The sequence below is a fragment of the Cyphellophora europaea genome (assembly GCF_000365145.1).
Source record: "Cyphellophora europaea CBS 101466 unplaced genomic scaffold supercont1.2, whole genome shotgun sequence".
NCBI lineage: Eukaryota > Fungi > Ascomycota > Eurotiomycetes > Chaetothyriales > Cyphellophoraceae > Cyphellophora > Cyphellophora europaea.
This window is the reverse complement of record NW_008481808.1, coordinates 2440069-2453555: the sequence shown is the minus strand read 5'-3', so window position 1 is coordinate 2453555 and position 13487 is coordinate 2440069. Positions and strand designations below refer to the sequence as shown.

Below are 13487 nucleotides of genomic sequence, written 5' to 3'. Positions count from 1 at the left end.
TGTCCCCTGACGTGAGTGACGCAACAGTGTCCATCGCGTCGCAGAAAGCCCCTTTCACGCCTCTATCCTCTATCTTCAATTCACGTACGGCAAGTCCCGCCCCAACAGCACCGCAGCCCCGATCTGCACCAACTTGCGCTCCTTCCCCTTCTCCACATGCAGCATCTCGATCGTCTCCCCGGCCACCACACACCATCGCCCACAGTTACTCCACGCCACGCCCCGAGCCGTAAAGTCCTTTTCGAACTCCTTGCCGAACCCGACCGCGCGGTGCGCCTTCTTAAGGGGCGTGTTGTGGTGGTTCAGTGGGAAGCGGACGCGGTCCTCGGCGGGCTCGAGGGTGGGCGGCGCGTTGTCGGTAGTTGTGTTGTCGAGACCTAGGCCTAGGCCTAGGCTTAGGTTGGGGTGGGCGAGGAGGCCGAGCCCAAGCTGCTGCTGCTGCTGGTGGTGGAAGGTGTCGGATATCATGGAGGTGGCGTCGGTGGAGTTGGAGCGCAGGGGCGGAGAGGAGCGCGAAGGGGAGAGGGACGCGGGCGTGCTGGCGCCGGTGCCGGTGCCGGTGCCTGTGTCTGCGCCGACGCTGGCTAAAGAGGCTGAGGCGGATTCGCTGCGTTCGAGAGAGAGTTGGGCGCGACGGCTGCCGACCTTGTGAATGGACTGGGCCACGCCCCTACGGGAGCTTTGGCCGCGGGGTCGGCGGCCGCCGCGCCCGCCGCCGCCCACGTTGTAGTCGTGACCGCGTTCTAGGGCCTCGAGGTCCCAGAATTGGACGGTGGACTTTGTGTTGCCGATGGCGAGGACGTCGTGGACGTCGGGGTAGGTGGGTGAGCGTTTGAGGATGTCGAAGCGGATGAAGAAAGGGAGGGTGTGCGGCGCCTGGAACTCTAGGAGGCGCTGGTAGGGGAGACTGGTGCGGTAGAATGGATCGGTGATGATTTTGGTGACACCGTTTCCTCCGGATTTGAGCTGTCTAATGAAACCGTTGCGGGTGTCAAGGTGTTCCTCCGCTTTCGGTGCTAGGACGTCGTCGGGGGGTTCCAGGCGGGAGTTGAAGCCAGTCATTCTCCAGAGGACAATCTTATGCTCTTCCGTCGCCTTGGAGAGGATGTTGTCGCCCCAGAATCTTACGCAGTCGATGTAGTTGCGGTGGATAGCCAGAGTAACGAAGTGTGGAAAATGGATGATTCGTACTTGGTCCGAATGGCGTTGTGTTCGCGCGGGCGATATCTCTTCCCAGAACGCTGACTCGGGTGACAAGTCGGGAATGGTCCATACGCAGACACGGTTGTCGAAGCCACCGGAGATGAGATAGCGCCCTGAATCGTGCCAGCCGACGCTAAGGACACTTTCCTTATGGCCGTTGCCAGCACCACAGATTATGATTGTCGGCGACTCATGCTTGGAGTTCCATCGTCGCAAGTCCCAAATCCGTATGCTCTTATCGAGAGAGGCGCTTGCGAAGATCCAAGGATATTTGGGATGAGTGGCGAGCTCATTGATGACACCGTTCCCATGCCCAACCAGCGTCGTCTTCAGACTGCCTTTGACAATGTCGAAAACTCTGATAAAACCAGAATTGCCGGCTCCAAGTAGCAGCGGCTCGTCCTTTGAGATGTAGGCCCAGGCGCATGAGCAGTACTGATCATCACCGTTTGGATCATAGTCTGCGACTTCCTGGTCAGGGCCTGTGGCCTCGAATTGTCGAAGGACCTCGATATTGGAGCCTTCGCTTGATTGCGAGATCCGACATACAGTCATATCTGACTTGTTGGAGAGACAAAAAATCGGCGCATCGTCTGCCTCATCATATGGCCAGAATCTGGCGCTCCAGCAAACATTGAATTGGCCATCTTTCTGGGTTTTGTTCGTTTTCAAAACCCCTCGGACTTGAGGATAGACAAATGACTGTGCATCAACACTGGGAATACTCATGGTGAAAGTGCTGCTAGTGCTGCCACAACGCTTTAAATGCCACAGCCTGCTCTAGATTGTCCGAAGAACACTGCATGGCTCGTCCCAGTTTGGAGTGCAACGCGTAGATGAGCCCCTGGGGAACGCGTCTTGATTTGGTTCGTACTGTTCCCCTTAATTAGACAGCGCAGTGAACAAGACTGTGGTCTCGATTCGACCGTTGATGCACTGAGAGGCCTCTCAAGCCCAGCAGACGCGACGCGAGGGAAAACGAAGTGATCAAGGTGCCATGACGAATGTGGAGAGCGAGACCCACGCTCGATGCCTTGTCTTGGCGCTAGACATAAATTCAAGGCGTCAATGCGTCACCACCGTCTGGTCTTTTGTGTCTCTACAGCGCTGCCCTGATGTCCAGCTTCTCAAATTTATCAGACTAGAAGCCTATTCTCGGGCTGGCTCAACTCAATTATGACAGCAAGCATGGCCGACACCTCGACCGACGAAGTGCTACCAATCCGAACCTATCAAAGCAAACGCCCCACTGCCGAAGAACTCAGGGCGAATCTAGAGTTACAGTTCCTTACCCCTCCTACGTCTTTCAGTGCAGCATGGCTCAACAAGCTACAGCAACGATGGGACAGTCAGGTCGACTACACCGAAATTTGCCAAATAGCCCCGACTCAGAGTCGAACTGTGACCCGCTTCACTAGAGAAGGTCTGGAGGGCCGGGTCACTGGTTACAAGGAAGTCACAGTGCCTGCAACCAGTGCCACCGCCAAGAACTCGACCTCGATGCTCCGACAGCCCGCCAACAGAGCTGATTTTGTTCGAGGTGCCGCTGGCTATTTTCCGTTCGCGCCCGGAGGTCTGGACGGCGTTGATGCAATCCAAGCTTTTGAGGACAAAGAGCAGGCCGAGGCAGAAGAAGGTGAGGGCAAGAAGCCAAGCGGTTTGAATCGCATCATCGATTTTGGTAGTAACGACGGTCTTCTGAAGATTCCACCAGGGTTCACAAGAGGTTTAGTCTTGGACAAAAAGGACACCGAAACCGAAGACGTGGAAAAGACCCTGGAAGAGAATGAACCAATAAGTCAACCCACTGCGAATGGTGATATCAACGGCGCAATTGACGCTCAGTCGGCATCCCCAGTCGAAGAATTATCAGATGTCGACGATGATCTGGATATCGACCAGCTGTTGCCAGTCGAGTTCCCTTCCCTCGCACCACACGGTCAGCTCAAAGCATCATCAGCTCGTGAAAGAGGGCGAGAATGGGCTCACGTTGTCGATGTCAATAAGGACATTCCCAACTTCAACGAGCTCGTTCCTGATATTGCACGAACATGGCCCTTCGAACTCGATACCTTCCAAAAAGAGGCAGTATACCATCTGGAAAGCGGGGATTCTGTTTTCGTTGCTGCCCATACCTCAGCAGGAAAGACTGTCGTCGCCGAGTACGCCATTGCCTTGTCAGCGAAGCACATGACTAAGACGATTTACACCTCACCCATCAAAGCCCTTAGTAACCAGAAGTTCCGAGACTTCAAGCAGCAGTTCGATGATGTTGGTATTCTGACTGGAGATGTCCAGATAAATCCTGAAGCTAGCTGCCTCATCATGACCACCGAGATTCTAAGAAGCATGCTCTATCGTGGTGCAGACCTCATCCGCGATGTCGAGTTCGTGGTATTCGATGAAGTTCACTATCTCAACGACGCAGAGCGGGGTGTTGTTTGGGAAGAGGTCATCATCATGCTGCCTGACCACATCAACCTCATTCTCCTATCTGCAACTATTCCCAATACCTTCGAATTTGCCTCGTGGGTCGGTCGCACCAAGAAGAAGAACATCTATGTCATTTCAACATCCAAGCGTCCCGTTCCTCTTGAGCACTATCTTTGGGCCGACAAAGGCATGCACAAGATTGTCGACTCCGAGCGCAAATTCATCGAACGAGGTTGGAAGTCTGCCAATGATATTCTCACCGGCGCAGACAAGATCAAGGAGCAGAAGGCAATTGCTTCTCAGGCCCCTTCGAGAGGTTCTACTGCGCAGAGAGGAAGAGGTGGCCCACCGCAGCGTGGAGGAAACAATCAACGCGGAGGACCGCAGCAGCGCGCCAGAGGCGGTCAGTCTTCGAATCGTGGTCAAGGAAACATCAGTAGAGGGGGCCAAGGCGCGGGCCGCACCACCGCAAGTCAAGATCGGAATGTCTTTGTCAACATCGTGGACTTTTTGAAGAAAGACAACCTCCTGCCTGCCTGTATCTTCGTTTTCTCGAAGCAGCGCTGCGAAGATAACGCCAGCGCCTTGGGAAGCAAAGACTTTTGCACAGCTGCCGAGAAGAGTGCCATCCACATGACGATAGAGAGGTCCGTCGCAAGATTGAAACCCGAGGATCGTGCACTGCCGCAGATCGGAAAACTGCGCGAAAAGCTGGAGCGTGGTATTGCCGTCCACCATGGAGGTCTGCTGCCTATTCTGAAAGAAATCGTCGAGATCCTCTTCGCACAGACGCTGGTCAAGGTTCTCTTCGCCACCGAGACTTTCGCCATGGGCTTGAACTTGCCGACCCGCACCGTTGTGTTTTCTGGCTATCGCAAGCACGACGGGCGCGAGTTTCGCAACCTCCTTCCAGGCGAGTACACCCAGATGGCCGGACGTGCCGGCCGCCGCGGGCTCGACACAGTGGGAACGGTGATCATTGTCTCGAGCGGCAGAAGCGAGGCTCCTCCAGCCGCTGAGCTTCGCGCCATGATCCTCGGCCAGCCCACCAAGCTCCGCTCGCAGTTCCGTCTACACTACAACATGATTCTCAATCTGATGCGCGTCGAAGCCCTCAAGATCGAGGAGATGATTAAACGCAGCTTCAGCGAGAACGCCACCCAGGCCCTGCTCCCTCAGCACGAGAAGCAAATCTCCCTCTCACAAGCCAACCTGGACAAGATCAAGCGCGAGCCTTGCCCGATCTGCGACATCGACCTCGAATCCTGCCACGCCTCAGCCGTCGAATACGAGCGCCTCACCAAGGAAGCGTACGAGAAAATCCTCGCCTCTCCCGTCGGCCGCCGCCTCTGGACCACACTGCGCCTGATCGTCTTCAAGAAGGACCAGATCCGCACCGTCGGCATCCTCCTCGAAGACGGCGTCATCAGAGGCACGCCCGTCCCGCGCGTCCGCGTCCTCGCACTCGAGAACCTCGACGCCCAACGCACTCCCGACGTCCTCCTCCCTTACCTCCCAGCCTTCCGCCCCCTTTTCGCCACGCTCCCCCAGGACCCACTCAAGATCAAAGCCACGGCGATGCACGTGCCCCTGGCGGACGTTGAAGTTGTCACACAGACCCGTGTGAAGGTAAATAAACACCCCCTTCCTCATCCCGCTTCCTCGTACTGTGTTGTGTTTTGCATTTACAAAAGAAGGTACCGTCATGCTTACCAATTTCTGTTCCCAAATCTAGGCCGATGCGCAAGCGATACTCAATTCCAGCGTGGAACAAGAGCGGTTCATCCAAGGTGAGCTCCTCAAGGACTACGCGGACTGGACGAGTAAAGCATACGACGAACAAGAGTGGACCAAAGTCAACGAACTGTCGGTCCGGGAACTACTCGCCGAGCGGGCACGGGTGGCGGACATGGCACAGAATGCAAAGTGCCTCGAGTGTCCCGACTTCCTCAAGCACGTAAGTTTGCTGCCCCTACCCCCCGGAATCTTCCCTTCTGCTTCTGTCTCTCTCCCTCTCTCTCTCTCTCTCTCTCTCAAAATCACGAGGCCGCAAGAACTGATCCGTACCCCGTCGTCCAGTACGCACTGGAGCACGACGCCCATCTCATCAAGACCACCATCGCCTCCCTCCGACAACTCATGTCGGACCAAAACCTCTCCCTGCTCCCAGACTACAACCAACGCGTGCACGTCCTCTCCGACCTGGGCTTCATCGACGCTCAATCGCGCGTGCAGCTCAAGGGCAAAGTCGCCTGCGAGATCCACTCGGCCGACGAGCTGGTGCTGACGGAACTGATCCTCGAGAACGTGCTGGCGGACTTCACGCCGCAGGAAATCGTCGCCCTGCTCTCGGCCTTTGTGTTTCAGGAGAAGACGGACGTCGAGCCCCAACTCACCGAAAAGCTGAAGCGCGGCGTCGACGCCATCGTCGCCATCTCCGAGAAGGTCAACCACTATCAGATCCTGCACCAGGTGATTCTGAGTTCCGACGACGCCAACGACTTTGTGAGCCGGCCGAGGTTCGGACTCGTCGAGGTCGTGTATAACTGGGCCGACGGCGTCAGCTTCAAGGAGATTGCCGAGATGGTGCAGGAGCACCGCATCATGGAGGGCACGATTGTGCGCGTGGTGACGCGGCTGGATGAGACGTGCAGGGAGGTCATGAGTGCGGCGCGGCTGGTGGGGGATCCCACGCTGTATCAGAAGATGGAGCGTGCGAGGGAGATGATTCGACGGGACGTCGTTTTTACGGCTTCGCTGTACATGTGAGTGCCAGAATTTGATCTGGAGTAAGACAACAAGAGCATTGGTGTAGAGCAGGGATGTTCAGGAGTGAATCTGTTCTGGTGATTGCCGGCGTGCCGTGGCAGGCGAGAGTCCATGATGTCAACGGAGATGCAGTATGTCCTGGCTCCGTACTTGGCCTGCACGTCTGCTAAAGGATAGAGTTCTTTCCTGGAAGCCACTTACTCGGCTTCTGCGATGGAAAGCTTCGGAGGTGAAAGTTCCGAAGACACAAATAGGAAGGAATAATAGATAAATAGATGGTGTCTCCGGTTCAGCAGCCGGATCGTCACAGTATAGAGTATCCATTCGATCAGACCGTAGGGTTCATCTGGGACTCCAGGCGCAGGGAGGCAATGTTCCGGTGGGCGTTGGACTTATCGCCGTGTGAACAGCTACAGAAGAGTTTACCATGGTTGACTAATGTTGTATGTTCCCCGTGGAGTAGCCGGTTGAGAGAACACCTGGTATATTTATGGCTTCGGCCGTAGCTTGAAGAACCCAGTTCGGAAGGCTCTTGCGCTCCCACAGGATCTTGGCTGCAGGCTGCAGAGACGTGCAAGGACCGACGGGTACTCGCGCAAGAGGCTCGATCTCGAGGCGGGTCGTTGTATATCCTACATAATTGAGAGATCGTACAAGACCGAATGGATGAGAAGGAGCATCTTCGGTTGTCAAAGCTGGTTCAACGAGCTTCAAGTATCTGCGTGCTCTGTCATCTTGCTAGACACAGTTGCGACCGTATCAACAAAAATGTTGACGGTGTCTCGCAGATGGGGGCGGTCAACCATTGACCGTAGCGAGAGCGTGGCGGGGACTGGGGACCAAAATATACATGCCAGGTAGCGAGGGTAAGTAGCCGATTGAGCTCGAGAGTCCCGTATCCAAAGGAGGCCACGGCTTACAATTCAAAAACGGATGGTCTTTGTCCGCCTCCGAGTGCCCTCGAACGCGCTGCAGCTCATGCATGCCTGGCATTGGATTGCTTTCCCCAGACCGATACGAGGCGAAGCGAAGCCAAGTGAATACAGTAGCATGACACGGGCGGACACATGGATTTGCCCGCGCGTGGCGGCACGATCGCCTCCCGCCTAAATCGACCGGGTGTCGGCGTTGGGCACTTGTCCCAGGACAGTAGTGAGCTACGTAATTCTGGTTTGTCTTCGCTCGTCTTGTCCGTTTGTTCGTGAGATAATTTTCTGCCTCTTGGGACTCTTGAGCTCTCGGGGTTCGTTGACGGAGGTCCAATATCGGCGTCTCCTTGATCGTGCAAAGGGGAATCCCCGGATGCGGAGCGCTTTGCGGATCTAGAAAAGGGCTGGGAAGACATCTCCAGCAGCATGGGGTCCGCTGGTTCCGATACTTCACCTCAAGCTAAACGCAGGAAGATGGACCTTCCGATTCCGCAGCTGAGTACGAGTGATGACCTTGTGATATGTGCAGCTTGTGGCGCGCAGTACGAGGTGACGGAGGACGTAGGCATGGAATCGTGCAGGATTTGCGAGGTATTCAAGTCTCGTGCGTGCGTGTGTTCGATTATCCAGGCTGACTGTAACTTCTGGCAATAGGATCCGCGGCAGTTCGTGCCTTTCACGGGCCAGGTATGGACAACTCTGGGAAAGATGAAAGCAGCCAGGGAGGAAGATGGGGCGGGGAACAAGTACAAGAACGTCTTCGAGCAGGTCAAGCTGGATGAGAACGTGTGGGAGATCTGGACGGAGCCAAAGGCAAGACCCCGCTGACCGTCTCTGGGGCAGGCGTGGGCTGACCGTGTATGCAGTTCGGTATCGGGCAGAGCGCTCGACTAATCCAGACACCCCATGGAAATATCTTGTGGGATCTGGTTGCATATCTGGATGAAGAGACGATCGAGCGGATTCAGGAGCTGGGAGGCATCAAGATGATTGTCATTTCTCATCCGCACTTCTACACGTAGGCACATCCTCCTGCTCCTTGCTGTGCTTCTGCAGCTGAGCTAACACACTGTCAGGACATGGGCGGACTGGTCCTCCACCTTCAAGGTTCCAGTCTACACCACCGCTGCAGACTCAGTCTGGCTGAACCGACAATCGCATCCCACCGCCACACTCCGCATGCTCTCTGAACCCGTCACTGAGCTGCAGCCGGGCGTTCATTCCATCATCTGTGGCGGCCATTTCCCCGGTTCGCAGGTAATGCATACTGCGCCGCCCAACACCGTGATTCCCACCCTGTTCGCAGCCGATGCGATCTTTCCGGCTCCATCAGCCCACAACCCCACTTCTGCCAAACCGGGCCAGATCACATACATGTTCCTCTGGAGCATCCCAAACATGATCCCCTTGAAGCCTGATGAGATTCTGAGGATCTGGCGGGTGCTCAAAGTATGGGACTTCAAAGCCACGTATGGCGTGATGGCCAAGTGGAGCAATGTCTTCGAGAAAGACACTGATCTCAAGCCCTTGAAAGAGAGGCTGTTGGATAGCGCCAAGATGGCGGTTCGGGCGATGGGCTATGCCGAGCACGAGATATTCCAGGAGACCGTCTGAAGAGATCTTGCTGCCACGGATTTGCTCATCGAGACTGGGTATTGATAGACGAATGACCGAGAGATGTCGTAAAAGTAGTTTGTCCACTCCAACCGACTTCTCACACCAAGAGAACTGCATTGAGGCAGCCATCACGGCTAGGGTCGTTGGTGACTTGCGCGTACTTGCCCCAGACCACCTTACCACCAGCCGTGGTCAGACCAAGTTCGCTGACATTGACTTCGATGACAGTTCCTTTGCTGAGGACGCCAAGCTGCGTCGAGAGCGGGTTCTGGGGGTTCTTCTTGACGCTGATGATGGGTAGTTGCACGGTGACACCGAGCTCGGGGTGGGTGACATTGGCCTTCTTGTATCTCAAACCCATGGGTCGAATGAAACGCTCGTATTTGACAGGTCTTCTGGTGAAGTCGGGTCCGACAAAGGTGGGTTGGGTGATCATGCGCTTCCAGCCTTTCTTTGCCGTCTTCTTTCCCGTCTTGACCACCTTGAACATCTCCTCCTCACTGATACCCTTGACCTTGGGCAGAGGCACGGAGAATTTGGCCGCCTTCTCAGCTCGTTTGTTCTTGATGGCGCTGGAGAGGGCTTTTGCATTGTTCGCCTGCGATCGGTCAAGCAGGTAGTTGGGCAGAGGCTGAGACGAGGGCTCGCTGGGGGCCGCCGACTTGACGTTGCGCTCTTCCTGGGCCTTGATGGCTTTCTTCATTTGGATCTTCTCTGCATGGCGCTTCTTTTGGTAGAGTTTGGCACGGAGGCCTCTCAAATTCTGCGCCGCCTCGGATTGTGCATGGCCTTCGCGGGCCTCACGTTTCCGCACTTTTTCATCATGGTCAAGACGCTTGCCGTGCTGCTTCTGCCAGCGTTCGATATACTCGTTTTGAGGCATTGTGGATGTCGATGTGTGGTGACAATAGAGTCAGTCAGTGGTGGATGGCCAAAGTCAGCTTTTTTTCCAGATGCCCAGAATTCTCCCCGCCACCTGCCCGGGTGCCAAGAGTGGCCCTTGGACTTCCTCCGCTCCAGCGCTGCCGACATACAAGGTCAAGTCGAGGATGTACTGTGCTGTTTCTGCCAGTTTTGTTTCATTAGCGGATTATATCAAATGGTTATGTGCTCTTTTCCCGTCGCCTGCCGCACGACCCAGGGGAGTCGCACAATTACTGTACACTCTGACTATGCTATTGACGGTTCGGTCTGGGGCCCGTTGTAATTAAAATCGCTGTGTCCGGCACAACCACACCACTCGAACAAACATAAGGACGCCCATGCGCTGGTCCCGCAGTTGAGGGTTCCAGTATGACCCTACCCTGAAGAACCCAACTCCATTGCTTGCAACCAACGCTCGACCGATAATGACCGGGCAGCTCCCGCCTGTTGTACCTTACCCTAGCAAGCACCGTCCTCACCGATTACTCTTTCTCGTGAATCTCCCGCTTGCTGCCCGTCTCGGCGGCGTTCGGGGCTCCATCTTCTCCTTCTCCTTCAAGCTCTCTTTGTCGTCCTTCCTGTCCCTATCCTTTGACGCAACCGTGATGCTTTCGTCGTCCCCGTCCTCCTCTACGCCTGCCTCTGCCTTCTCCACCGGCTCACCAAGAGATTTCTTCTCATCAGCCACCTCACCATCAGCGCCGTCAGTCGTCGCTTCGGCTTGCACAGCTGCAGCATTAGCTTGTCCATCACCGCTGTCTCCAGACAATTTCCTCGCCATGCTCGAGCGCCGACTCACACGCTTTGCACTGGTCGGCGCACTGAGAGGCTTGTTGGAGATCAGTGGTGATTGCGCGGAGCGTGTGCCGCTTGCAGGACCACTAGCAGCAGGAGTAGCTTCCTTCGCTTCGGTAATTTCAGGCTTGTCCAGCGTAGATGTAGGTGCTGGTTCAGTAGCTGCGGATGGTACAAGCGCAGATTCGGCGGGTGCTTCTTTTTTATCTTCAACGCCATCGATTTCCATTGCATCGTCGGCTGCAGTCGGCGCCGGCGCCGGCACTGAACTTATTGCAGACGGAGTTGCGGTTTCAGCTGCCTTCTCGGGCTCCTTAGGGGCTTCTTCTCGGGCTATATCTTCTCTTTTGGCAGGGGCCACAGCGTCGGGCCTAGGGCTGGGCATTCCACCCATCACAGTATCGGCATCCGGGACTTTCTTATCGTCCCCGAAAGCTGCTGCATCCTTCTTAGATTCGTGCTTCTGTTCAGCAGGACCCAATGGGCGAGGTTCCCACGTGTGGCCTATAGGCCGCGCCTGTGTCTCACCATTCCGAGGTGCACCCCAGCGTAGGGGCTGCGAAGGCGTCGGCGTCGGCGTCGGCCGAACTTCCCTGCCTGCACTCCCCCATTTAGATGTGGGCGTGGGTGTGCTGCTTGCTTGACTCATTCTGTCGCCAGCTGGCTGCGTTGGCGGGTGCGGTCGAGGTGGGTATTCAAATGGCTTGGGCACAAATTCGTACGCCTTTTGCTCTGGTCGAGACTGGCCAGTCGCCGGCTGCGGCCCTGACGCAGAGCCGGGCGCTTTCGAAGGCGGCGCAGCCGGTGCTTCCTTCATTACTGCATCTCCCTGTAGCTGCTTATTGGTGTCCACCACTGGTGTGGCTCTGGGCGGTCCATACGCGCTGTTGACGCTGTTCCATGCTGGTCCTGTAGTTGGTGCATAGGGCCTTCCGTGGTCTCCCGGCGTGGTCTGCGCTCCATAAGCGCTCACAGGCGAATGACCTGGGCCTGAAAATCTGGGCACGGAGTGCATGGCCGTTGGGCTTGCGGTTGGCGAGGGCTTATACCCAGCGGGCCGAACATTTGGATCCACTCCGGAGCCCCCTGGCGTGCTCTTGCGCCCTCCTCCGACCTCCCTCGTCTTGTTCTTAATCTTCATGTTTTTCGGGTCAGCCATCGTCCCACCCATCCCTTCTCCATGCTCCTTCTCATATTCCTCCACCTCCTTGACCGGTACACCATATCTGTCCAAAGCTTTTTCGAGACTCCCAATCGTGCCCTTTGGCTGCTCGTGCGATTTGACAATGTGGCATTGTAAGCCGTGAACAGTACGCCAGTCGATGCGCCGGCAGTTGTCGTGATTGCAGCGCAAGTACATCTCGACAGGAGGGCCTGTGGGGTGCTCTTGTGTGCCACCGGGGCCGTGAGATGTCCAAATACCACGGTTGAGATCATCCACCCGTTCGCAATGGTGATGCCGATTGGCAAAGGCTTCTGACATCTGGTATGGATGCGTTGTGGAGGGCGTTCTCTTGCCGGTTGCGGCGGGTGTAGAATTGGCGGACGAAGATTTGGCACCTGTGGCATTCTCGGGGTGAGCCGAAGGAGTAAGTGCAGACTTAGAATGGTCGAGTTCAGACCGCGCGAGGGGACTGTTGCTGCTGGGTGGTGTAGCAGCAGAGCGGGCATTGATAGTCGCAAAACCAGAACTTGGCGGCGGAGCGTTGATGGTGGCGAAGCCGGAGCTGGCTGCTGTCGGTGGTGGGGGGCGCGTATCATACGTCGATGAGGTCTGTCTTGGTGGTGGGGCCGTCGAGAGCGCAGACGTGGGTGGCACCGGTGTGGTGAGAGGTGGTCTGCTAAGGGGCGATGCTGGACGGCCATTAATGCCAAAAGGGGATCGATCATTCGATGGCTGAGAAGGGACTTGCGGAGGAATAGCGTGCGTCGCAGGCGGAGGCGGGACAGTGCTATAGGCGGAACTGCTGTGGTATGGTACAGAATACGGCTTTGTACCACCTTGGTAGAACGAGTAGGAAGGGGCTTGAGCGGTAGGTTGAGAGGGAGGAGCTCCACCTTGAGTCAGCAACGGTGATTGAGTTTGGCCGGGAGGATTTGACTGGTGTCGCTTTGCTGGTGGTGGAATAGTCGAGTAGGTCGGACCTGGAGGTGAAGTCGAAGCAGTAGAAATGCTGCGCCCAGCTGGGACTGGCGACTCGTCTGGGAAACCTCTCTTCAAGGCCTTCAGACGCCGGCGCAAATGATCCTCCTCCTCATCAACCTGTTCCATAACGCGTCTGAATTCGGCATCCTCTCGGGCACGCCGAGCAGCAATGGCGCTATCACGGCGCTGACGAGCATCCATGATGGCCTTGATTTTACGGTCCTGAACATCGCGCTTTTGGGCGATTCTTTCATCCATCCGTTTTCTTTTGGCGCGTAGGCGCTCGAGCTTGGCGTTATTCTGGTTTTCGACGTGGTTCAAGTCCCTTAATCGGGCGTCAACAGCCTCTGATGATTCGAGTCGGCCCATAGCCACGGGAAATTTGGCGGGAATGGCGGGCGGGCTGGCGGCCCGATACCTGTCAGACGCCGTGGCAGAGACATCACTGTCATAGCCTTCAGGTTCCATTTCATCAGTAGCTGAGTGGTGAGTGTGGTTGGCGTGAGCTTGAGAGTGCTGTAGCGGTGACTGGAGATGTTGCAGCGGTGATTGCCCGTATGGCCGCTGATGTGGTGGCACGTATGAAGTACCCCATATTGGTCTCTGCGGTACCATTATCAGCATCAATTGTATTAAGATAAGCTGGATGAAAGAGGACAACAAGAACAACA

General features: G+C 56.1%; 5 protein-coding genes across 5 annotated transcripts; 2 read left to right on the top strand and 3 right to left on the bottom strand.

Moving 5' to 3' along the window:
- Window positions 1–75: 75 nt before the first annotated feature.
- Window positions 76–1932, bottom strand: HMPREF1541_02434 (uncharacterized protein; the record flags this gene model as incomplete). The annotated part of the gene is made up of 1 exon (XM_008716789.1): window positions 76–1932. The coding sequence occupies one exon, from the start codon at window positions 1930–1932 to the stop codon at window positions 76–78; it is 1857 nt and encodes a 618-aa protein (XP_008715011.1).
- Window positions 1933–2391: 459 nt separating this feature from the next.
- HMPREF1541_02433 (uncharacterized protein) lies at window positions 2392–6405 on the top strand (the record flags this gene model as incomplete). The annotated part of the gene is made up of 3 exons (XM_008716788.1): window positions 2392–5265; window positions 5372–5593; window positions 5716–6405. The coding sequence occupies 3 exons, from the start codon at window positions 2392–2394 to the stop codon at window positions 6403–6405; spliced, it is 3786 nt and encodes a 1261-aa protein (XP_008715010.1).
- A 1355-nt stretch (window positions 6406–7760) lies between these two features.
- On the top strand, window positions 7761–8948 carry HMPREF1541_02432 (uncharacterized protein; the record flags this gene model as incomplete). The annotated part of the gene is made up of 4 exons (XM_008716787.1): window positions 7761–7895; window positions 7989–8120; window positions 8201–8352; window positions 8411–8948. The coding sequence occupies 4 exons, from the start codon at window positions 7761–7763 to the stop codon at window positions 8946–8948; spliced, it is 957 nt and encodes a 318-aa protein (XP_008715009.1).
- A 100-nt stretch (window positions 8949–9048) lies between these two features.
- On the bottom strand, window positions 9049–9834 carry HMPREF1541_02431 (ribosome biogenesis protein nsa2; the record flags this gene model as incomplete). Its single annotated transcript, XM_008716786.1, has 1 exon — window positions 9049–9834. The coding sequence occupies one exon, from the start codon at window positions 9832–9834 to the stop codon at window positions 9049–9051; it is 786 nt and encodes a 261-aa protein (XP_008715008.1).
- A 516-nt stretch (window positions 9835–10350) lies between these two features.
- On the bottom strand, window positions 10351–13284 carry HMPREF1541_02430 (uncharacterized protein; the record flags this gene model as incomplete). Its single annotated transcript, XM_008716785.1, has 1 exon — window positions 10351–13284. One exon carries the CDS (start codon window positions 13282–13284, stop codon window positions 10351–10353), a length of 2934 nt encoding a protein of 977 aa, XP_008715007.1.
- Window positions 13285–13487: the final 203 nt, after the last annotated feature.